The sequence below is a fragment of the Ambystoma mexicanum genome, chromosome 5p, assembly GCF_040938575.1.
Source record: "Ambystoma mexicanum isolate Mex_15411 chromosome 5p, UKY_AmexF1_1, whole genome shotgun sequence".
Taxonomy (NCBI): domain Eukaryota; kingdom Metazoa; phylum Chordata; class Amphibia; order Caudata; family Ambystomatidae; genus Ambystoma; species Ambystoma mexicanum.
In genome coordinates, this window is record NC_090930.1 from 516,333,582 (window position 1) to 516,358,163 (window position 24,582).

General features: G+C 49.8%; 1 protein-coding gene and 1 long non-coding RNA gene across 2 annotated transcripts; one reads left to right on the plus strand and one right to left on the minus strand.

Annotated features, from left to right (window-relative positions):
* Positions 1 to 787: 787 nt before the first annotated feature.
* On the minus strand, positions 788 to 19,374 carry LOC138481053 (uncharacterized). The gene is made up of 2 exons (XR_011274188.1): positions 19,039 to 19,374; positions 788 to 2,820 (listed from the first exon to the last, which is right to left on the minus strand). It is a non-coding gene; the product is annotated as an uncharacterized lncRNA (long non-coding RNA).
* Positions 19,375 to 20,532: 1,158 nt separating this feature from the next.
* Positions 20,533 to 23,985, plus strand: POU3F4 (POU class 3 homeobox 4). The gene has a single exon (XM_069612920.1). The coding sequence runs from the start codon at positions 20,834 to 20,836 to the stop codon at positions 21,923 to 21,925; it is 1,092 nt and encodes a 363-aa protein (XP_069469021.1). The 5' UTR covers positions 20,533 to 20,833; the 3' UTR covers positions 21,926 to 23,985.
* The last annotated feature ends 597 nt before the right edge of the window (positions 23,986 to 24,582 follow it).

Here is a 24,582-nt window from a genome sequence, read left to right on the forward strand (position 1 = left end):
GTCGGGGCGTTCCGGCCACGACTTGCGAATACGGTTACTGTGCGCAGTTAATTCCATGAATACAGTGGGGCACGCATTTATCATTCTGCGCGCTAGTTCGCGGTTTCCTTCTCAGAGCGTGGCCCTTGCAGGATTTCTGCGCACATTTCCATGAATCAGGCCCTGAGAGTACTTCCTTTAAAGTGCTGTGTTTTGACTGTTATAAGTTCCCAGTGGTAAGGCAGTACTGGTCTGGGCCCCATTTGTTACTGTGACTAAAACATGCTGACTGGAACAGAGAAGAGTGTGGAGGAGTGTGGACATTCTAGGGAGCAAAATACTACAGGTGACTGTAGCTATTTAGCAGAATGTTAGTACTCAAATCGTAAAACAGTTCCTTCAGCAACGGAGGCTGTCTTGGGTATGGAAAAGAATACCCCCTCAGGGCATTAATCTTCAGACTGCCAAGTTGTAGCCTGTCAGTATGGCCGGTGTGAAGAGGTGGCAATCAAGCCATTGTGCCCATGGCCACTTCTGAGAGGCGTTGTGTCTGATTCACAGAGCGTTTTCTAATGGGATTGCACCATTATAAAATGCATCTGTGAATCAGGTCCTTTAACTCAGAGATTGCATTAAAGGGGGCTTCTGTACTCTCTTCCCAGAGTCATGGCAGCCTTCGCACTGACACGTTACCAAGAGCTGCATGCGGCAGGACAGTGCACCTGGAAGAGACATTTCGGTGTTAGACACAAGGTTCATGTAGAACCATCACACAATGCTAACAGAGCAAACTTGTGGCACTGTTGAATAATTGCACTGGCATTGTTGCCATATGTATTAAATGCAGAGTCCAGTCGAATACGTGTATTAATTTGAACGTCTGGTAGTTTGCAAAATAAGTTCAGTCCTGGGTCCTGGCATGTATGTAAGATGCAGTTGAGTGATCCTGACCTTGTGGAAAAGGTTTCAATCCAGGAAACACAAGGAGGCTGCACGCATGACCGGTTACATGGAAGTATCAGGCCTTGATGATTTTTACTTGCCACGCCCTACCAACAAGGCTATCTCTGTCTTTCTGCCTCCATTAGCAGTCATGTCCGTCTTGCTCCCTCCTCAGTCAGCCATATCTCCTCTGTCTGTCTGCCTCCTCTATGAGCCGTGTCTTTTGAGGTTCCTCCTCTGGCTGCCATGCAGTTCTTGTATTTATGTACGTAATGTATATTGTGTGAACCTAGTTGGAAAGCAAACACCTTCTTTCTCCTAAGGATGCCATATCCTTCTAGTCAACCTTGATGGGAAGCGTGATATTCTAGCCATCTCTTTTGGCAGGCATAACCATCTAGCAGCCTTCACTAGAAGCCATGGTTCTCAGGTGGATAGCTCAGGGGCCACGTGCTCGCCTTGGAAGCAAGACAACACTGAGCACCACAGGTTTGATCCCTGGGTGTGAGCTTAGAAACCTCTGGGTATTAAGCGGTTATAAATAACCTATTTTATCATATTATGTCCTTCTAGACTGCACATGGCAGTCATGCCCTTCGAGTGAACTTTAATTGGAGATGTGATAGTCTAGTCACCTCTTTGGGCAGTCATGATCGTCTACTAGCCTTCATTAGGAGCAAGATCCTTCTAGGGGCCGGAAGTAAAGCTCAGGGGCAACGTGGAGTTTGTCTTGGAAGCAAGACAATTAACAACACAGGTTTGAATCCCAGTCTTGCCTTAGAAACCAGTCCTCAGTGTTACGTGCCTTATAAAAGAACAATTATCATTATATTTCACCCATGGCAGCTATGACCTAGACTTTGCCTATACAGCCACCTCTATATGCAGTCATGACTTTCCAGCAGCCTCTAAAGCAACCATGTTCTTCTAGATGTCACCCAACGCAGCCATACCCTTGCAGCACTCTCTGATGATAGCCATGCCCTTCTAGCCATATCTTTGAGCAGCCATGACCATCTAACAGCCCTCACTAGCAACCATTTCCTTCCTGACTTGCCCCATGGCAGCCATGCCCAAACAGCCACCTCTTTAGGCAGCAATGTTGTCTAATAGCCTCTACTAGCAGCCATGTCCTTCTAGATTTCACCATGGCAACCATACCCTTCCAACCTCCTGTAGGAGCCGTCTATTCTGTATGTGCAAAGCACAGACGCATCTTCTGCACCATACCATACGTGTGGCCTCCATTGCTATTGAAACCACTCAATGCCCTTAGCCAACATGTGTTTAGCATACTGTTATTTTAGGATAGTGCTAAATAGTGGAATTAGACTGTTTCTAAATACCGCCAATTCGGGGAACCCTTGCCCTTAAAATTAACTATTTTGCCCACGCTCACACAACTTGGTCATACACGAAAGGCTGGGTAAAGCCACAATCTTTCCACAGTTGCAAATGATCATGATTCCCAGAATGTGTGCCCAGAGGGGGGTAGCCGTCAAGCCATGAGACGTCCTTACAGTAACCTCCATTCAGGAAAACCGACCTAAACTGCCGAAAAGGCGAGACTTGCTGCTCCAGACCCCATGACAGATGTCCTGGGGCATGGTGGCGTCCTTCGCCGCCTGGCACGAGCAAGTCTCCAATGCTGGTGTTTGCTTTCCAACCAAAGTCATTCCTGTGTGTTCGTGGCCATTGCATGGACAGCCTAAAAGCACGCTGGTCAGGGAGTCGGAGACAGATTGGGAGCCAAAGTCCAGTTTTCGTGGCCATCTGCGTGCAAGTGTCCTCTAAAGATCAGAGTTGATACAAATCCGGCGGCTGGAACTCTTTCCAAATGGACTTCTCTTTGCACCGACAGGGGAGCTGGACTGCAACAGGAGCCGGCCGAGCGTCCATCTGCAACAAGAGGGGGAGGCATGTTAGTGGTAAACGGGTTCCTTGTATTGCGACCTCCGTATCTACACAAAAGGAAGGCGTATTATTCTAGAAATGAAGATGACTATTTTAGAAATGAACCGCTTAATTCACAGCCAGCACTCCAAACATTACGAAATGAATCATCTGCACAGAAATGGAACAGCCCGATGGCAGTGGGCTTTTTTTCTCCAAATACTTTTCTGGGCAACAGTGTGCAGCGCTGTTTCTGAAAATATACGGTTCCCTTTGTGAAACTGGAGCAGACCTTCTGAGAGAAAGGAAATTATTAAGCATTCTGGTGGGTTTTTTCCAACAAAAACTAAGATAGAGGTCAGTGAATAAGTATGTGCAGCCTGCAACTTAAATCCTCTGGGGTGACTGTAGGCTAATTAATAATGAATGCCAGAGACACGGTGTTTGAAATGCAGATGTGATAACTGGAGGCCTGGCAGAGCTGTTCAGAGGAAGCACGTTCGGATCCTATGGGGACAGGCCCTCCCTCGCCGGCTGCCTCGGAAAGCAGACCTAGGTGCAAAACAGGGCCTATGGTTGAGATTCGATTCCCCTCCAGTGTTAATTACCTGAACCTGCTTTGAAGTTCTTCTCGTTTTATCCTCTGCATGAAAAGATATTGGCTGAGTCAAGGGAACTGGAGAAATGATCAAATGCATGTTAGGAAACAAGGGACAGCGAGAGATCTATGGATGGATGGATGGATGGATGGATGGATGGATGGATGGATGGATGGATGGATGGATGGATGGATGGATGGATGGATGGATGGATGGATGGATGGATGGATGGATGGATGGATGGATGGATGGATGGATGGATGGATGGATGGATGGATGGATGGATGGATGGATGGATGGATGGATGGATGGATGGATGGATGGATGGGAAGATTGCAGACAGGGGGCATGGATGGATGGATGGCTGGATGGATGGATGGATGGATGGACGGACGGACGGACAGACGGACGGACGGATGGATGGATGGATGGATGGATGGGTTGATGGATGGATGGATGGACGGACGGACGGACGGACAGTGGACGGATGGATGGGTGGACAGGCACTTGATACATTGTAGGTTCTGATAGTTAAAGAGAGATGGAGGGCCAGACAGGCAGACAGAGGGACAAGTACACGAGTGGATGGATGGATGTACAACTGGTAGGTTGATCATAGATAGTAGAAGCAGGCAGTGAAACCGAAACAAAGGGACAGTTGGGCAGACAGAGGGACGAGTACAAGAAGCAGTTGTGGATGGACACAGATAGACTGGCACCTGGTGGAAGAAGCAGTTCAGTGGATTCATGGACAGACAATGGAAGCGTGGGTGGGTGGGTGGATAGATAGATAAACAGGTGATATATGCAGGGTTCCAGACTACATGTCCTAGCATGCTCGGAAATCAGGCAGTTTCCCCTAGATGGCCAATGCACAAGAGACAAGAGATAACAAAGAATCTGGCGCGTGACTCTGGGTAGCTTGTAATTACTAATAATGACCCTTCCTGGTCCATTCCTCAAAGGTCACACTCTTGATCCGCTCCCTTCGGGGCACCTCGGCCCCTTCATGAATGGACTGGAGGTGCATCTCCTGCACACTGGACCTTGCTGAGCCCTGATGGCTGAGAAGCTTGCTGAGGGCTGCGTAGTATACGATGGACCGTGTAGTATGATCTGTGCCAAGTAGAATAGTCTGGGCCTGATAGTATACGCTAGGTGGGGCAGCATGGTCTGGCCTGAGTAGTATGCTCTAGGCCTATAGTATGCTTTAGGCTGGGACGTATGCCCTGGGGCAAGTAATATACTCAGGGCTCGGTAGTATGCTCTGGGCTGAGTAGTGTGCTCTAAGATTGGCAGTAAGCTCTGGGCCGTGAAGTATGCTCTGGACAGGTATTATGCTTTGGGACAGGCAGTATGCTGTGGACCTGCCGTATACTCTGAGCCGGGTAGTATACGCTAAACCTGAATGTATGCGCTGGACCGGGTAGTATACTCTGAGCTCGGTAGTATATTCTATGCTGGGTAATATACTCTTGGCTGGGTAGTATACTTTTGGCTGGGCAGTATACTCTGGTCTGGCTAGTATACTATGGGTTGGGTAGCATGCTCTGGAGCGGGTAGTATGCTCTGGGCCATGTAGAATACTCTGTACCCAGTAATATACTCAGAGAAGGCTAGTATGTTCTTGGCCAAGTAGTATTCTCTGGGCTGGTTAGTATGCTCTGAGCTGGCTAGTACGCTCTGGCCTGGGTAGCACACTCTTAGCTGGGTAGTATGCTCTGGGCCCCATAGTATACTCTGTGCCATGTAGTATATTCTGTGCCAGGAAATGTACTCTGGGAAGGGTAGTATGCTCTGAGACGACTAGTGTGCTCTGAGCCGGGTTGTATACTTTTGGTTGGGTAGTATACTTGGGCCCTGTAGTATGCTCTATGTTAGGTAGTATACTTTGGGTTGGCTAGTGTGCTCTGGGCTCGTTAGTATGGTCTGAGCCAGTTAGTATACTCTGACCTGGTTAGTACACTCTGGGCTGGGTTGTATGGTCTGGGCCGGGTACTAAGCGCTGGACCATGTGGCATATTATGTACCGGGTAATATACTCTGGAAAGGGTAGTCTGCTCTGTGCCTATGGTATACTTTGAGTTGGGTAGTATGCCTTAAACAAGGTAGAATGCTCTGGAGTGGGTAGTATACTCTGGGCTGGTTAGTATATTCTGGGCTGAGTAATATGTTATGAGCTTGGTAGAAATCTCTGGGTTGGGTAGTATACTCTAAGCCTCGTAATGTATACTCTGGGTTGGGTAGTATAATGTGGAACAAGTAGTATGATCTGGGACAGGTAGCATACTTTTGACTGGGCAGTGTACTCTAGGCCAGTGGTAAAAGTGTGCCAAAAAAGTAGCGCAACTGTGACTCCAGTAGGGGACGGAGTAGGCTGGACCGAGAAAGGGGCAACACATGGCAAAGGATTGTGGATGTGCCAGGTTGACAGCTAAGTGGGTGGAACAGGTAAATGAAGGGGGTGCTCTGTATGGATTTTCATGTATTTCTTTAAGTTGGTCAGTGAGCTGTAACATTTATATATATTGTCTTGTGAAATCAATTGCCTCTACATGCTGATGTTAACCCATGCTTAACACCTACCTAAACAGCAGTTGCAACAACATGGGCCTGCCATTAGAAAAATGTGTGCTCTCAGAAGTAGCATTTGATGATGTATTGCAGAGCCTGGATCCCTAGACTGAACATCTTTTATCTCCTCTGGTCTGACAAAGTTGGAGGGATGACTATTCTATGGTCCTGAAGCATCCCACCGAGTGCATTACAGTAGTCCAAGTGGCCAGCCACTAAGTCTCCTACTATAACCTCAGTTATACTCCAGTGTCATGAATCATGAAGGAGCAAATCCCATGTAGCCACCTAATGTTAAAATAAAAATCATGTGAAGATTTCTATGACCTGTATCAACTGTAACATCCAAACATTTAACCTGAGATGATAACTTGACAAGTTTCCAAAATCGGGTTGCGGTGTGGTGTTTCGCGAAAGATAATTTCTTAGTGTTAGCAGAACCTCCTCCAGCTTCTAATAGTTACGATGAAGCCAGATAGAGTTCCTCCAGGCTGAGATGCCATTCGGGCTTTGTAAATGTACAGTTAAACAGATTTCAGTAACTCTTGTAGGGTGGTAAAATGAAGAGGTATGTTTAACTTCAAAAACAAAGGAAACAGAAACAATGTCTCGGTCATATTAATGTAACACTTTTTTATTTCTTTCATTATAAAAAAATAAAAATTAATTATACAATCATATCAAAAACAAAGTAAAAAAAAACATAAATGAACTACCCACTATTGACATAAAATAAAATAGAACAATCATACATAAACCCAATATGTCCATTGTACTCAAGCATACCAGTCATGCACATCAACAAACATCCACACCTAATAATAAAATGATGCAAAAGAAACACATAATTTACAATGTAAACTTATTGAACCAATCTTCTGTTCAAAAGCCAGGGTCCTCAGTCAATTTTAGGACCCTGCAGTCAACCAGTCCCAACCGGTTTCAACGTATAAGAATTCAAAAACGTCTTCATCAGGGGAAATTAAAACACTAAAACTGCAAAGATGCAGAAAGAAACCATTTTAAAGGGACAAATAATTCTTCATATTCATTACAACAAACACTAAGTATATCCAGAAAAATCATGGTATACATCTTATGACAGGCCAACACAAAAATAGAAACCTTAATTTCCCATAGCCCACAGTGTACTGATGCAAACCAAAGGAGAGGGCACCCCCATGTCCATATCCAAAAATTGCATGCCTTAAAACCACCACCAGGGTGAAAAAAGTTAACCAATGACCAGGGCACAGATTCTAAATCTGACCTACCGCTCGCAGAGACCATTTTCCAAGATAGCAATCAGAAAGCCACAAGTGGAATCTGAATCGAGAATACTGGACACAACAGAAAGGAACGAAATCTCCAAAGTGTCAGAGGCAGAGAAGGCACCGAGTGGACACTCACGGCAAACGTCGTTTCACTGTGTGTCACACAGCAGACAGAACAAATGCTCCCATTAGAAGTCTTAATGAATTAACATAGGCAACCAACATAGACCAATCTAGATTACAAAGAAGAATTAATTAAATGAAGCAAAATGGAGGCTCACCAATGAAGTGGAGTTCATCTGGCACGATCAAAGAGCTAGCTCCCAAAAAATAATTCCGTCCAAAAGTAGAGCCACAGAAGAGGGAATCGGAAGCACCGGAAGTCAAGGTAGAGAAGCATTTCATACCTGCGGCCGTACATACATGGGGCTCAATAGGGAGTGCACAGTGTCAGCGGCATCCCCTAGTGCGGGCCGTCATCCCCTTCCAATAGGTCCATACCTCAAATGCGTTGTTAGTTGGTAAGCGAGGGGTGCAGTGTGACTTGAAAGTAGACTGCTGGTCGTAGCCTCACTTGACAATCCGAATGCTGCAACAGGCAGATCTGTCACATGATGGATGGAAAAAAGGGAAGCGTCCATCACATGACCATATTAGCCCACAATGCAAATGCATCTGTTGAAAAATGCATCGGCCATGTTGGAAGAGTAGGAAAACAGAACAGGCTACCCCCAGAATGCTGCCAGATTGCAAGCATGGGCACACACATGGGGAAAATCTGCCCAATGATAAATCAATTTAGCCCTCAAGTGTGTTTAAACCAAATTCATTGGTTTTAAGTTAAACATCCACAGTTGCTCTTTGAATGTGAGATTCTACGACAACTCCTCGCTGTTGATTCCCCTAACCCTGTCAACACAAAAGCATGTCAATTCATCAGCAGAATGACCCAATTCACAATGGGGAACTGCTAAAGGGGCAAGTACATTGTTTTGCCGGTATCTTAGAGCGATGTGCAGAAATTCTCAAATTGACTTCGCGACTGGTCTTCTGTATGTAGATTTTTTCATCTGGCCAAGTGAGCGCATAAATTACATTCAAGCTTTTACATGTGGGGAATGATCTGAAATACCATGTGTGATTCGCCATATCGAACGATTGTACATTTTTTGAAGATGTACATGCGATACAGGAATTGCAAGGGAAATGTCCAATCACAGGTCTATTTATCACATCCACACTTTGACTTTTCAGAAGCACATTCCTGGATGCTCTAACTAGCTGTTGTTTCAAGCATTTGGCTGTTCTATAGGCGAAAAGAGGCTTTTCCATACAATTTTCCCATGTCTGTGAGACATGCCCGTTTTTTTAGAATGGAGCTCCTAATCGCCTGTGCTTGTCTGAAAAATGTAAGAACACAGACTGGCCTTGCTATGTCCACTTTGTTGGAATTAGCAACTAAAAGAGCCTCCCGATTGGCATACTGTGACCTCTTTCTGCAGCGGCTCACTAGTTTTTTGGGGTAAGCACAGGCATTAACTTCAAAAGCAACCATTCCGGAAGGGTAAAAATGGTTGTAAAAAGTAGTGGAACTAGTAACAGTAAAAAAATAGAAGTAGTAGTACTCAGCTCCCGATAGCTCCCACTCACTACGACTACTGATCTGGGCAGGGTAGTATGCCCCAACCCAAAGGCAAAGTACCCGCCATTGCAGGAATGACTGGTTGGGCAGGCGGGGGACAACCAGTGGTTGCTGGTTTTAACTGGTTCCCCCAGTGGGGGGACTGGTGGATTCGCTGGCGAGGGTCGGGCGAGGGGGGGTGCAGTGGCACCAATATTTCCCCATAGATGAGGGCCCTGGGGACGAGGAGGGCACAGTTCTCTACCTCGTCCTTCCAAGGGGATTGTCGCTGCCATGCTCCTGCCGCCTGACCCGAGCTGTGGTCGCTGTCTTCACTTTGTTTTCCCATCCCACCCACCCTGTATTTAGGAGTTTGAGGGAGGATTACAGGTGAGGGAGGAACATGGAGGTACTGAGATCCCCTGGGGACTCCGGAGCTGGAATAGTGCTGAGGGGAGGGCAGAAGGCGCCCCCCCATCTTAAGGGGTGTACAGCCACCAGAGGGTCCTGGTGAGGGGAGGGGCAGGATCATGGGGCAGCTTATGCCGGTAACGAGGGGGCTGCCTCCTGGTATCCCCTCCATGAGAAGGACATGGTGGGGAGGGCACAGGGCCTCCCCAGCATGCACCGTTCCTGGGGGCGGGAGCCATGGTCCGCCTGGACCACTTGTCAGTAAAAAGAAGTTGTATTGCATGTGTCGTTATTACAGAGTGTTTTATGAAGATTGTCCCTTTTTGGTGTTGGAGCATTTTTGCTGTATAGATAAAATGTGGCCGGAATGGCATCCAAAAAATAACGTCACTCTTCCCCTAGGGACTGCCCCCCTGCAGAGCGCATGGCGACAAGCACCCTTCCAAGCCCAACTGTGGGAGCAGTACAAAACACTCACACAAAAGAGACATTGGTACATGTCATTTCACACAGTTATAAAATGGTTCAACTAAAACAGCATGTTCTCGGCAGCTGTTTTTACTTGAAAATTCAAGAGAAGAAATGGGGAATGGTGGTGCGGCAAAACAAAACTTATTTGTGCGGACATTAGTAACACTAGCAGGTACAGATGTTACTAAAGGGTGGTTTTGTGTGAAATATCTGACAGGGGGCGTTTGCCAGCAGATTCCAAAGAACTGCGACCGTGGAAACCTCAAATAAATTAGAGTGAAAAGGGCCGGAAAAACTAGAGAAGAACGTTTTCAACCATGACCTGTTTCCGCCTCCCCTCCCCCTACCCTCCCAGTAAAGGAGAATACCTGGAGCGAAGCGGGCATACCAATTGAGCAGCCCCTCCCCACTCTACTACCCAACTGGCCTCAGTGACCGAGGGCAGCTCATAAAACCCGCAGCACTAAGCCCTGGCTGGGTTCGCGAACTGCGGGCTGGCCATATCATTCTGTGGGAATGTTGGGGTTTGAATTGCATATCACAAGCGACACACCCCACATAGCGTTATGCGAAGTGTTATTGGGTGGAACGGGTCGTCGGTCTTACAGCCTCCTTGTAAAATGCAGTGTTATCCAAGGAGGTTGCGGGTTACGGTTCTGGTGGCCGTGCGAGCGACCTTTAACCCCCACCCTTATAATAAACGCCTGTAACAGTGACAGGCTACACGCAAGAACGTTCTCATCGGGGTCTCTGCCATCTTGCGCAGTGTCACTGTTGGGGTCGGGGTGCGCCGCTTACATCTGATTGCTCTGCATTCTCAGACCGCTACCCCAGCTCTCCCCGTGCATTGCAACTTGCCATGATACGTCGATATTATTGCCGCTTCTGGCTGCTAATCGCCCCCGAGAAGTCATGTGCACGTCTTGCGGCTACGTATAGGCAGTGCGTGGGGGCGCGCTGATCCTCCAGGCTCGGGGCGCTGCTCTGGGATTTTAATGACACGACATCCCATGCTCCGGCCCCTCTCCCCTGCTCCCCGCGCCCGTTGAATACTGGACCGTTCTAAAGAGTTCCACAGCTACCGCCGCGCCGGAGATGTCCAAAATGTGGCTTCATGTGGACAAATAAAGCTATGCGTCGCATTGTATCGCTGCTTTAACATGTTGGGGGCAATGCAGAGCCCGGGGCTATGCAGAACCCAGCTCATTTAAGGGAAGTTGCACCGAAAGAATTCCTTTGAAATACTCCTTTTACATAAGAAGGTCGCGACTTGTTGACAAGGAAGACGGAGATTGTGCCTCATTGGAACCTGGAAGTTACAGCTCGGGCCTGCAGCTCCTTCTGGCACGTGTGTTAAATATAAGACGAACTTCACGTTCATTATTAAACGTCGCATACATGTGGCTCTTCCCTCGTTCCCTCGAGGGGTGCAGCCCGCGAGGTGCAGATGGGAGTGACGTGGGTGTGATCGGCCGATGACGCTGAGTATGGCCTGGTCCCCTCAGGACAGCCGGGGGGCGCGAATCACCCACAGCTTTCGCGCAGCCCTGCTTCAGAGGGTGCTGACAGGGATGCCAGTGAGCTGGCTAAGCGTCACACCTGCCGGGGATGTTTACGCCACAGGGCGCCCGTCAAGTCCCCAGATGTGTTCAGTCAGAACCAAGCACATTGCAGAAAAGTCACAATCAATATATGGTGGCCGGGCGGTTCCCACTGGATGCGAAGTCGGAAGTCCGACGCTTGGCGCTTCAGTAGCAAACAAGGGCAACCCCGCTTTTTGGGGTGTTGGTACAGGTTGTGCGTTTACAGGCCATTAACCACCGCTTCCGAGGGTAATGAAAAGTAAATAGGAGCCTCGACCGTTTCTCGGGCTATTTGGCTGAGTTTCAACAAATGAGCAACAGAATTAAACGTTTAATGTTTACCTATCTCTCGCTCTCTGTATAGTGAAAGAGGACGATCCATCTACACGGGCATATCTATAGAGATGTATGCATATCGCTATGCAGATATGCAGGCGTGTGTCCACACAGGACACACGCAACTCACATTTACAAAGACATCTATATCTATAGCTCGATATATATATATATAGAAAGAGAGAGAGAGAGAAAGAGAGAGAGAGAGAGAGAGAGCGAGAGATATGCAGCCTCCACTATCTGCATAGAAGCCTGTACAGACGTTCTTATTGCGGGCTAGTTGTGACATCAGTACTGACCTGTAATAAGGACGTGCCATCACTACACACTGTAATCAGTTATTCCTGCGGGTCGTGACTGCATAATGCCTACTGCAGAATTCCAGCTGTCTCTTCAGCCTTAATGCACACTTTTAAAAATCCTATTTTATAAACTCACTTTCTCTGTCTCTTTGCTGCCCTTAATGGGGGAGGAACTGTTTCTGGTAGCAAGTTTATGCTGTGCACTGCTGCAGATTAAACAAGGAGAGCAAGATGGTATCCGGGTGTTAGTGCGGATTTGGAAGGAGACACCTGTTGTAGGTGCATGCTCTTAGACCAATTGAGCTACTTTAATGCCACGCGTTATTTAACGGGTTGTTCGCTTTTTGGCAATCCTACCTTCATTAATGTGGCAACAACTGGAGGATCTCTTACACTGTACTGAGCAAGAGATCTGGTATTACAGGGGAGGACAGTGCGTGGCCATGGATTATACGGAATAAATCAAGTACCAGCTGTGTATGTAAGCAGGGTAGTGCAAGTCACCTCAGAGTTTTGCAACCTTATAAAGAAACGTGGCCTTTGACATGGAACATCTGTGTGATTTATCCTATTTAGCAGTATCCTTACTACGCACGATAGAGGAATGATAAGGGTTACTGCATCCCATATATATTAAAACATATGTGACATATTATATATAATAATGTAAGAGCAGTGAGGTAAGCCCCCGCCCCTCTATTCATGTCGTTAGTCGTAATGTCTGCTGTTTTCTCGCTTAAGAATGTTTGCTATAAACGGCATAAGCACCTGTAGGTAGTGCTCGATAAATGTGGGGGCTGCCCCGCCAATGCCCTGGACAGAAATGCACTGGCACTGCCAGCTGCTGAACGATCCCAGACCGACACGAGCATCAATGGCTAGAGGGCATTGTTTGACTTTGTACCGATTTTAAAAAATCCTAGAATAGGAAAATGCAGATTTCACCCCAAAAGCGCCGTCTGGCGTCTGAGGCATGCGATGAAATTGCGCTGCGTTTTCATGGCGACTATTCGGCGTCGAGGTTTGGGCCGCCCTGCACATTACACCGAGCCCGCCTTACGGGTGGGACTTTGGACGGTTGCTGGGAAGATATTAGACTTCCGCGCCATATAGTGGCTCACTTTGGGGGCTTCGTAACCATCTGCGGGTTGCTCTTGACTTACATTTTCACCATTTTCTAGCGTTGCAGCTAAACAATTATTCGGTTTCCAAATTATGCGGCGCGTATTGCTGTGCGTTATCAGGTTTCTAAGTGCGTCCAGTGTTTGCAGGTGAAGCATCCAACACGCACCCGGAAACACACAATTTGCCCGGGCTGGGAATCCGGGAATAGGACTCACGCACACATGACAGACACCACAAGCATCCACGCAGGCCTGCATACTGATAGTGTGACAGCACAATTTAACACAATTTCAGCAAATACACGATCCTAACCAAATTGCGCTGTTTCACGCAGACCCGACTACTTAATAGCCCGCTATTAAAAAAAACGGGGCAGTCATTCTTTTTTTAAAGACTGAACACGTTTCAGCCCAAACTTAGATCCCCACTGAGCGCGCCTTGATTAAGAAAGGGGGCATCTTTTCTGCCAGCTTAATTTTCTAGCGGCGAGTCGGAGGGTAATGAATAGGACGGCACCGGGGAAAAGGCCGCATTCTATGAGGCTTCGTAAACGGTGATCCTGGGCGGGGAAGGGCCGCCCTCGCCATTGAGCCGCACGTGGGAGGGAAAGCGTTAAAGGAGCCGGGCAGGTGAAGTTGTGTGCTACAGGCTCGGAGCCGGGCTCTCCCTGCAGCGGTGCCGAGGCCACAGAGCAGGGAGGCCGCCCCCTCCCCTCCCTCACACTCTGGCAGGCTAAGCACCAGTCGTCCATCCCGGTTCCTGCCCCTATCCGTCTTGCTCTGCCTCTTTCTCTAGGCCCCTCTTTGTCTCTCTTCGTTTCCTCCATGTTTATATCTCTCACCCCCCTGTCTGCTTCACCCTCGTTTTACCCCGTCCATTGCCCCCTTGTCTTCCTACAGCAGGCCTCTGCCCCCCCCTTTGTAGTCCAGTTCTGTGCGCGTTTGTTTTCAAAGCCGCGGGCCCTTATTTGCATTATCCGTTTCACTCAAAGGCTGCCTGGGACTGGTGCGGCCGCCCGACGCCGCAAACCTCCCGCCGCCCGTCCCCACGCCGCCCTGTTCTCTGCAGCTGCACGCTGTGCCTGCATTATGCAGCATGCACCGCAGTTCAGACAACGGTGAACGTCAGTGACACCCATTTGTGTTATCAACTGCAGCTCGTGTGCCTGCTCACACCGACGCATATGCTACAAGCAAAGGCGTGGTGGGCGGCCCGCTGCAGGTCTGTCACTGCGTGAGGCACGTGTGATGACGGACGGTGGGCCGACAGTGGTGTGGGACGCACCTCTCTGCACGCCGCGGGTGTCAATAATACACTCAGCCCCGAGCCTCCCCCACGACATTTGCACACGGAGGCCGAGAGAAAGGGGCAGGGGAGGGTCAGTCTGTATTTGATTTCCCCGCTGCTGTAAGCGCCTGCAGAAATTCGCATGCCGCCCTGTTAGTTTCCAGCGATGGCGCCCCACATCTCCTACTCGTGGTTATGAGAAAACAACAAGAACATACGCCCCCACACCAAAGTGTCACACAGTCCGCGGACCAGGGAAAGCATACATCGATAAATGTACGAAGAACTTGCCCACAGATTAAGAGGGACTTTAATGCCTTCCTGGGTCGTCAGGGGTCAAGTTGGAGTGTTGGTATAAGAAACGTTTGGGGCAGTAGGAGTGGCCCACTGGGGCTTGTTTACAAAAAACATATTACACTGTCACAATCTTATTAGAAAAAAAAGCTTGCAGCCCCATTGTATGCACACCGGCGTTTGCAATCGGAGGGTCCCATGGCGTGGTCTTGCGAGCGCAGCCGCAATCTAAATGCAATCTAAGCCTCACTTTAATGGTTCCCGTGGACACCCAGACAGGTGCAAGACTTGAGTGAGTCCAGAGACTACATTTCAAATGCCTGCGATTGGTGTGTTTCGTAGACCTGTGTTTGCAACACAGAAATCACCGTGCTTCACTCCACTCCCGGGGTGGCAGTCCTCGAGAAGCAGAAGTAACGTGTCACGGGTGCGGAGGCGGAGGCACTCGCCCGCAGCGCGCTTCATGCGGTGCGAAGAGTGCACGAACCGCATGGGAAAACGCGAGGGGCTGGCGGCCGCCGAAGGCCTGCTGCCAGAGCAAGAACAGGCGGCACGCGAGGCGGTGTAGGATTTAGGGGTGTACTCTCCTGCCACTTCCCCGCATGTTAACATGTGCAAGATGCATGTTCCGGTTAGTAGTATCGCTTGTCAATAATGCTCTAATCGGGGCAGGGGGGGTCGTGAGGCGTCGAGAAACCCAGAGGCGGCGGAGCCTGCCGTTGGCTACAAGGAAGGCGACGAAGGGTTCACAACTGAAAGTCCAGAATTGTTGAGTCCACCGGCTGCCACCGCCCCCTCCCCCAGGTGTGTGCATGGCCAAGTTACTGAATGACAGTGTGATGCTATGTAAAATCTTCGTATAACGCCCGCACGCAGTGACTTCGGGTCGCATGTAAGAGGGGAGGCATCTGGGTGTGGGGGTGGTGGGTGACCCCCTGTGTGAGAGATAATAGGCGAATGTCTCGTGGCGCCGCCGCTGATTTGCTCGTTGAGGCAACGCCCCGCTCACCTTTCATAACCTTGCTGTGTTTCCTACACATGTGCATTTTGAAATGGTTTTCAGGGGATTGCTGATACACGTGAGTTCGTGTCAAAAACGGGGCTGCGGGTGCACGCCTGTTTCTTCATGTTAACATGCGGTCGAAGGGCGTATGTGTGCTTCTTTACACACGAGCCATTGAACACTGTACACGAGGGCCCGTGTTTACTCGTTGGGTTTTGGTTTAGGAGTAAGGGGGTGTGAAGAGGTTCATATTTTGTTGAGGAGGATATATGCACTTATTTAATTACGGCTATCAGTTTGAGGCACACCTGTGCAGTATTTACATGAGAATGCAAGCTCGGCGTGCATGTGTGCGCGTGTTAAGGTGTTAGCCGTTGAATAGTACCTGCCTGTCTATTTACTTCTGCAGATGCGAGTGGATGGTGTCCATGTGCACATGTGTTCGCATGTTAACTGACGACGGGTGCGCATATACGTACTTGTTGCATATGGACATAGGTGTGATGTTCAGTTTAACACTTTGACACCTGACTGCGGTTGTGTGCGGCCTTGTTGAAATGGGAACGTGTTCGGGACGTGCGTGTGTGCCGGGGTGTGATTGTGGATCTGTGATTGGGGCGCATCTGTCAGCCTGTGGTGGACGTGTAGCGTGCATCGCAGTTTACACATGGACACCAGACAGCATATGGCTGTGGCGCGTCTGTGGGCTTGTATACTTCGCAGCACGTGGCTAGGGTGCACGTGTTTGTGCGTTAACCTGGCATCAGTGCGCTGGCGTGTGCACGCAACAAGGATATACGGTTGTTTCCAGGGGAGTTGCTAGGTCTGGAAAAGACCCGGGGCTAAGCTGATGTCAGAACTGTTGGGATTGGGGGCTAGCTAGCCTTTTGGCTGTAGCTCCTGAGATTCTATCAGGGGCTACAACCAAAAGATCAGGGGCTATAATAGCCCCCTTTACCCCCCCCCCCCCCCCGCCAGCAACGCCCCTGGTTGTTTTGGTGCACGCTTACATTTCACTGTGTGGAATGATATAGTATTTGTGATTCTGCACATAACACCAGGCTACACGTTACATTTCTGTGTGCTTCTCCGGCATACGGCGTTCAGCCTTCCTTTTTTGCACACATATGCAATTAAACATTTCTCAGCGCCATGCTCTACATTTCACAAAACAGAGAAGGTTACATGTCTACGTGGATTTGCACAAGATGGCACGTATTTCTCGTTTTAAGCGCCCCTCTGCCCCTTGCATCCCTCCCCCTCCCCCCACGTCTGGTGTTTTCAGCTGCGCGCTCGTTCCCACCAGGCCCGGGCTCCCCGGGCCGGCCCTGGCGTGAACTTGTGCTGAAGGTGAAGGTTTCAGTGCAGAGGTCATGACCCTGAGTGACAGCTGACTGCCTGCACCTTCATGCTGAGTTACCCACAATCAAAACAGACTTTCGGGCCTATAGAATGCATTCTGATTACTTGGACACCGACGCATCCCAGAAACACTGCACACATCGCACAGTGGAGCTTTCAAATAAACATTTCGATACCATAAAACGTTCTTATTATCAGTGTTACATGTTACTACGGCACAGCGAAAATACAATAACATACTGATGGTGGCATATCTCTATTTAATTGTGTCTTGCCATTACCTTACAAGAAATTCATGTTTGCAGTTATTAATATATCATAGAAAAAAATAAAAACATATTTTATACTTGCATGGGCAAAATCAAATGGCAGTGACAGCTAAAAGAAAACAGCAAACAAACACACAATGTTTTTTAAATGTTCTAAGCGCCCCCATTCGGCATTTTTGTGTTGTTTTAAATCATGTTTGCAAATAAAAGCTAAGCCCCCATTTAAACTAAATCTAGCGAAAGCGCAGGGCGAGATGTTTCGCCTACTGAAGCGCGAGCAGGGGTTTTGCGACCGCCAAGGCATCCGTCCCTCATCCCGCATCCCACGCACACGAGGCTCGGCTGCTCCGTTCCGAGGAAGGAGCCTGGACCCGCTTCCCATCACAACCGCCTAAACATGGCACCAACTACCGTCGTTTTTCCGAATACCCCAACAGGTGTCTCTCCTCGCAACCACAAGAAACGAACCAACTGAACAACACACAAGTGTTATTCGGTGCCGCCGAGCCTCGCCGGGTTGCTTCGGAGCCTGTGCGGGGAACACGCCACACAATCCCCGGCGCTCGCAACAGTAGCAGCTATTCGCGGACTTATTTTCTTCCCATGTCCAGACGGGGTCGTCCATTGAATAGGGGCCTTTTCTTCTGCTCGGGGCAGGGGATTTGTGGGCACGGTCCTCCTTTTATTCCCCTCGCTATGGAAACCCAGATCATGGGGAGAAATATGCGGGCCTGAATAAAGGCGAGCCGCGGAAAGCAGCGCCTGAGAGCAGCATCTGTTACACTCGGGAAGTTAGACTGACAGGACGGCGCTAAAGAACCCCCTCTCCAGCAAGCCGGCCAGGACGAGGGGGCGCGGAGAGGAAACGCCGAGAGGACAGCCCAGAGCCGCCAGCCGCGGGCACACAGTCTCAGTGATGATGAAAGCCCATCTTTATGCCATGCAAGCCATTATCCACCGTACGCCACTATGCGAAGGCGCATCGCGCCCGTAGGACGTTTGGTGCACTTTGAAAACGCTGTTTACTCAGCATGCAACGGGGACATCTCTCTTTCTATGCATATATAGGAGTTACGGTAGATTTCTCTATCCCTGGATGTGTCTCTCTCCGCGCACGCACGCACGTATAGGTTTCCACAGCGAGTAACTGTTGAGAAGTGACATAAAACATGTTTATGTGGAGTTTGCCGCGTGCGTGTGAGAGTACGCGTACATTTACACACACAGATCCATCAAAATAATTGATTTCCCAAGCCTGATCCTTTGGTACAATTGCTTGCAATTGCCAATATTCTGCGTTTTCCGGCCTGCCATTTTGGAATACACGTAATGTGTGTAACCCCTTCTTGACCTTTTCTTGTCCCTAAGTTTCCGTTCCTTAGCAGACTTACGACTAAGTTGTTCTTCTTATACCGTGGCACCCCTGACCCCGCATGTTGCGAACGTCTGTCTGCATAGAGAAGTGCTGAGAATACTTCATACTTACTGCCCTGCGGAGGCCGCACCGCTGACCCGAACCTCCACGGGCCCCTCACCTGCAGACCCCCAGCCCCGGTGCGGGCGCAGAATCCACTAGAACGGTCGCCAGCCCAGTTCTATGTTTATGAACCGCTTTAAGTAAGTGCCACGCTTGTTCAAGTGCTTTCGCTTCAGCGCAAGTGCAGGCGCGTGCCCGTGCGGGTTCGCGGGCCTGTCCTGTGATCTCGGGCTCACCTCGTGCTGCCTGGGTTCGGGTTCGCTCGCCGTCTCCTGTTGTCCCCGGATCAGCCTTCGCGGGGAAGTACAGCCTTAATGACTTTCTGGTAGCGGCAAGCCTTCTTTTATTTCAGCTAAATATATGAAAATGTATGCAAATTTAAATCAAGCTTAACCTAGGCGCTCGTGCAATATATTTAATGGAATTTCAAACCAATAAGGGGGCTCCGATGCAGCCCTCTATAAGAGCAAATGTAATTACGCGGTGAGGTTACCGCCAGAATTATGCATGGAAAGGTCATTTTTAACTTGGGGGATTTTCAAAGGCATTGAAGAGCCGCTGCACTTTGCCAGCTTGAGCTGTGCCACGCATCTGAAATCTATCACATGTGCACTGTTCGGACCCTCAGAAAGCTGCTGAATGGGTAGCACGTCACCCCCGTACCCCACACCACACTCCCACTAAATGTCCCACACCCACCCCCCACCTACACACACATACACACGCGCACCCGCGTCTCCCTGCCTCCCGCCACACAAGCACACACTGGGGAAATGGTTAGCACCGAAGTTTGAAGGGTTGGGCGTGTACCTGGCCCACTTCAGCGCCGAGGACAGCTGCGGGGCTCTGATTCGAAGAACAAAGCACCCCTGTCCGCCTTTTATCAGCCGAAGGGATTATCGCCCCAATACTCCAACCTGACATGTGCCTTTGCAGACAGGATCCGATGGTGGGGGCGTATCACCCCACTCACCCATATGCTCCAATTAAACAGATATCTCCAAACTCTAGATCTGGCATTCTCGGTCGGGAAAATCCCCTTCTTTGGGACGAATGACCACACCACGTGCTCCAGCACACTGGGCAGGTGTGCTAGCACCCCCGCTGGCAGGAGCCGGGCAGGGAGGCCCGGGCACCGATACTGACGATGGAGGGAGTGTGTCTTCTGCCCGCCCATCCCCTGCGCTCCTGGCAACACACAGACGCACAAACAAACCACGCGCTCTCCTTGTTTAGTCCATAAAATTGCATTCTGTTAATTAACAGCAGTGATAAAATCCCACCCCGCGGCACTTAAAGCCTCTTCCCTGCGGTGTCTTTCATTTCAGTAATTAATGCAGAATGTGTGTCTGTGTGCTTCCCCGGTGCACGGCCACAGCAGCGCGGGTGCGTCGAACCCGTGTGCACAGATACCGCCGGGACAGGTGCTAACGGCCATTTCACATATGAAAGGGAAATAGGCACGAGCAGGAAAACAAAATATTGCGAATATTACGCTGTGAAATGGCGTAATTGCCAGCCCGCCGTCATTTGCGCACGTCGGTGGTTTATTAAGTGTGCCTGTCGTGCGGTTTGGGGGATGCCTGGCAAGAATGGCGCAGGTAATTTATAGAGGGGAGAGGATATTTAGCCTCGACATGTATTTTTGCTGTCCCGGGAATTAATCATAATCATTCGATTTCGAATCCTCGCCGTGTCACACTTGCGTCCCCGCCTGGCGCTGGGAGGCGGCGGGGAAGTGGTTAAGCCCGCAGTCGCAGGAACCAATGGAGCGCTCGGCCCCATTCACTTCCTGCTGCAGTCTCCCCTCCAGCTCCTGGGCTTCCCAGCGCTCGCTGGGGAAGTGGTCCTGCCTCCTCGCGCCCCATTGGCAGCGGGCAAGGGTTCTGTGAAGATGAAAGGCTGCCATTGGGCGGGGCGCACGCCCATCACTCGCCAGTGGCTTCCCTGGCTCCCTTGCCTGCTAGATGTCAAAGGCTGAAGCTGCTCCCTTTGCCACATTATAACTAGTAGGGGATCCAGGCGCCAAGCATGGCCACCGCCGCCTCCAATCCCTACAGCATCCTGACTTCCAGCTCGCTGGTCCATGCCGACTCGGGGGGCATGCAGCAAGGGAGCCCCTTCCGAAACCCGCAGAAACTTCTCCAAAGTGACTACTTGCAGGGGGTGCCGAGCAACGGGCACCCTCTCGGCCACCACTGGGTGAGCAGCCTGGGCGACGGCAACCCCTGGTCCACGGCCCTGACGGGGAGCCCCCTGGACCAGCAGGACGTGAAGCCGGGCAGGGAAGACCTGCAGCTCGGAGCCATCATCCACCACCGCTCGCCACATGTCAGCCACCACTCGCCACACACCAACCACCAGAACGCGTGGGGGGCCAGCCCAGCTCACAACTCGTCGCTGGGCGCGGGCGGGCAGCCCCTCAATGTCTACTCCCAGTCCGGCTTCAGTGTCAGCGGCATGCTGGACCACGGCGGCCTCACGCCGCCCCCGCCCTCCCTCAGCACGCAGACCCTGCACCCGGTGCTGCGGGACACCACGGACCACGGGGACATGGGCTCGCACCACTGCCAGGACCACTCGGACGAGGAGACCCCCACGTCGGACGAGCTCGAACAGTTTGCCAAGCAGTTCAAACAAAGGCGGATCAAGCTGGGGTTCACCCAGGCGGACGTGGGCCTGGCCCTGGGGACCCTCTATGGCAACGTCTTCTCCCAGACCACCATCTGCAGGTTCGAGGCCCTGCAGCTCAGCTTCAAGAACATGTGCAAGCTGAAGCCCCTCCTGAACAAGTGGCTGGAGGAGGCGGACTCCTCGACAGGTAGTCCCACCAGCATCGACAAGATAGCAGCCCAGGGCAGGAAGAGGAAGAAGCGGACCTCCATCGAGGTGAGCGTCAAGGGGGTCCTGGAGACCCACTTCCTGAAGTGCCCCAAGCCGGCTGCCCAGGAGATCTCGTCCCTGGCGGACAGCCTGCAGCTGGAGAAAGAGGTGGTGCGGGTCTGGTTCTGCAACCGGCGGCAGAAAGAGAAGCGAATGACTCCGCCAGGGGAGCAGCAGCAGCAGCAGCACGAGGTCTACTCCCACGGCGTAAAAACAGACACCTCCTGCCACGACCTCTGACTATAGGCGCGCAGCCCCGCCAGGACTGCCACCCGGATGGATTGTGTTCAGAGGGTATTAACTTATAGGTTCTGGCGGAATGAGATCAAGAGTAATACAGATGAATAATACAAACAAAAAACTGAGCAGGAGCTTAACACACTCCGGCATTTGGGCAATATCATTCGCTAACAAATAAGCACTGTTTACGCGAAAACTAGGTGTGTTTGGGTCTCTCCTGGGAAGACAATACAGACGTGTGCCTATGAAAAACCTCCCAGCGCCTTGCTTGTGTTTCGGCGGAATTTCAGGTGAACCGGTTTTACAATGGACTCGTTTTTTTCCATTTGGCTTTTTTTTTAAGATGCGGCGTTTTTAATGTCTGAGGTGTTTTACTGCACCCCGTACACAATATTTGTGAAATAATTTGTATATCCTTCCCATGCATCCCTGCGTTGAAACACCTATAGCGACCTGTCGTGGGGGCCCGTGAACTCGCCTACGCTGTACTGTGATCGGTGTGTGTGTGTGTGATGTGTGTGTGCGTGCGTGGTGTGTAGATTCACACTAGCCAATGCGGCAATGATGGCATTTCTTGAAAAAGCATTGGCACGTACTCAACCCAGCTCTCGTCAACACAACCCCCCCCCCCACCCCACTTGTACATTTTAAATACCTAAATACCTTGAATTTCAAAATATGATTCGAATTCCCAACTATTGCTGTTCTCACGAGTGGAAATGCGGCTGCTTCGATTTGGAACGCGAGCGGGCAGGGGAGGTCTGTAGCGAAACACCCCTCTCCATTGCGCCTTGGTGCGGGGACCATTTGTGTGTGTTTGTTTGGAGCAGTAGGTTGTGTCTTCGATGTCACGCGGTTTGCTATGCAGATGCCAGCCGCAGTCGTGTTTGCTGTCTTTTCTCATCCAAAGGGGAAAGAGTGACGGGACGCGCCCTGCGTTGTTGTCAAAGACCTGCTTTGTACAGAGGACTGCAGTGGTCTTAAGCCGATAGAGCAGGCCGCTATATTGCAGGGGTGCAGACACGCTTCTTCCACACACACAGGCCTTGACTGACGACATCAAAAACGCGTATTCTATCGCATTGTACATATACCCTGCACACCGTCGGACCAAATGCATAATTCAAGGACACAATTCCTGTCAGCGTGCTGTTTGTCGACATATGCGCACATTGTATATTCACACGAACACATGCATTTATGCACATAGAACACTCGCTTTCAAGCACAAACACACATACCAAAATCAGACACACCGACAGAGACACACACACGCGCCAAATAGCACCTCCTCCCCACGTTAAATCACGGCCACGCACCTCTCGGGCCAATAGAATGAAAAAGAAGAGAACCGTGCACCTTCTCCACAGTTCCGCGCACACACGCGCTTAGAACCGTGCACACGGCAAGCACACACATGTACATTCACACGGACACACGCACAAGGAGCACACACCAAAACGCAGCCAGGCATTTACACGCCCACGCCCCTAGAAACACGACCAAACAGACACACGCACAGACGTAGGATGTACCTGGCTACCGGAAGGAGAAACGCCGCCAGTCTCCCAGGCGTAGGCCCCCGAGAGTCGACGCCCAGTCTCCCCATTACACGGCTCTGCTTCCCGGTTTCCATTTCTATTTTACATTGATATATTTTTGAAGTATTTTTCAGTACGCTGCAAATCTCAGCCCTCAGAGCCTGAATATTTCTGCCAACTTTATAATTGTACAGTTTTGTATATTACACGTTTTTGAAGTTATTAATTTAAAAACAGATCATTTAGTTTATCCATTTAGTAACTGATGTATAATAAACGCTATTTTCATTAAAGGTTGCTTTTTTCAAACTATTTTATTCAAATTGCTTATCGCAGTCGCCAACAATTATTTATTTTCAATAAATTCCGCATTATGTTTCGAAATGTCTTAAAAAATGAAATGGGTGTCGAAACAATAATTCTCTGTAATGTTTGATTGTCACGGAGTTTTAGTTACGGGGTTTATATTGACACACTATTTTATTTGTTGTTACGAAAACAATTCAAATAAAAGATTTTTTTTTTAAAGCAGCTTTCTTAAGCGTGTTTTTCTAAAGGAGAAATGGAAAGCAAATCCTGGATTTTATCAACACCAGTCCAGATGGTTTTGAGAATGCATTTGCAGTTTGCTCGTGCTTTGGCCTTTGACGCAGGTTGCGCCGCGTTAGTGCACGACAACAGTTTGTTTTCGTTACTTTATCCAATACGGAGGAAAGTGTAGCCTTGTGTATTGAGCATGTCTCCTTCCGCCCCATAAGTAAATCCGAGAAAGTGTGTTACGTGGATACGTTTGCATGCGCTGTGCAATATTTGTGAGTAGGGACAGGTTGTTTTCAGGAAGGGAAATGCACCGGGGCACCGCCAAAACACCATTTTAATAATGCTCCGCACCCACTGCACGTGTGTATACACATATGCTTGTAAAGGTACCCATGCCGAAGGAACGCCCCGTATGCTAGCTACGCCGCTTGAATCGCAAGGCAGTGACATACGGCGACTCACTCATGCTTACCGTATGCGCCGGCTTTCCGTCAATATCAACCATATTTCTGCAGTAAGTTGCACACGTGTAGTTAGTTACCCGGTCACTAAAGCGAACAGGATAGGGAGTGGAGT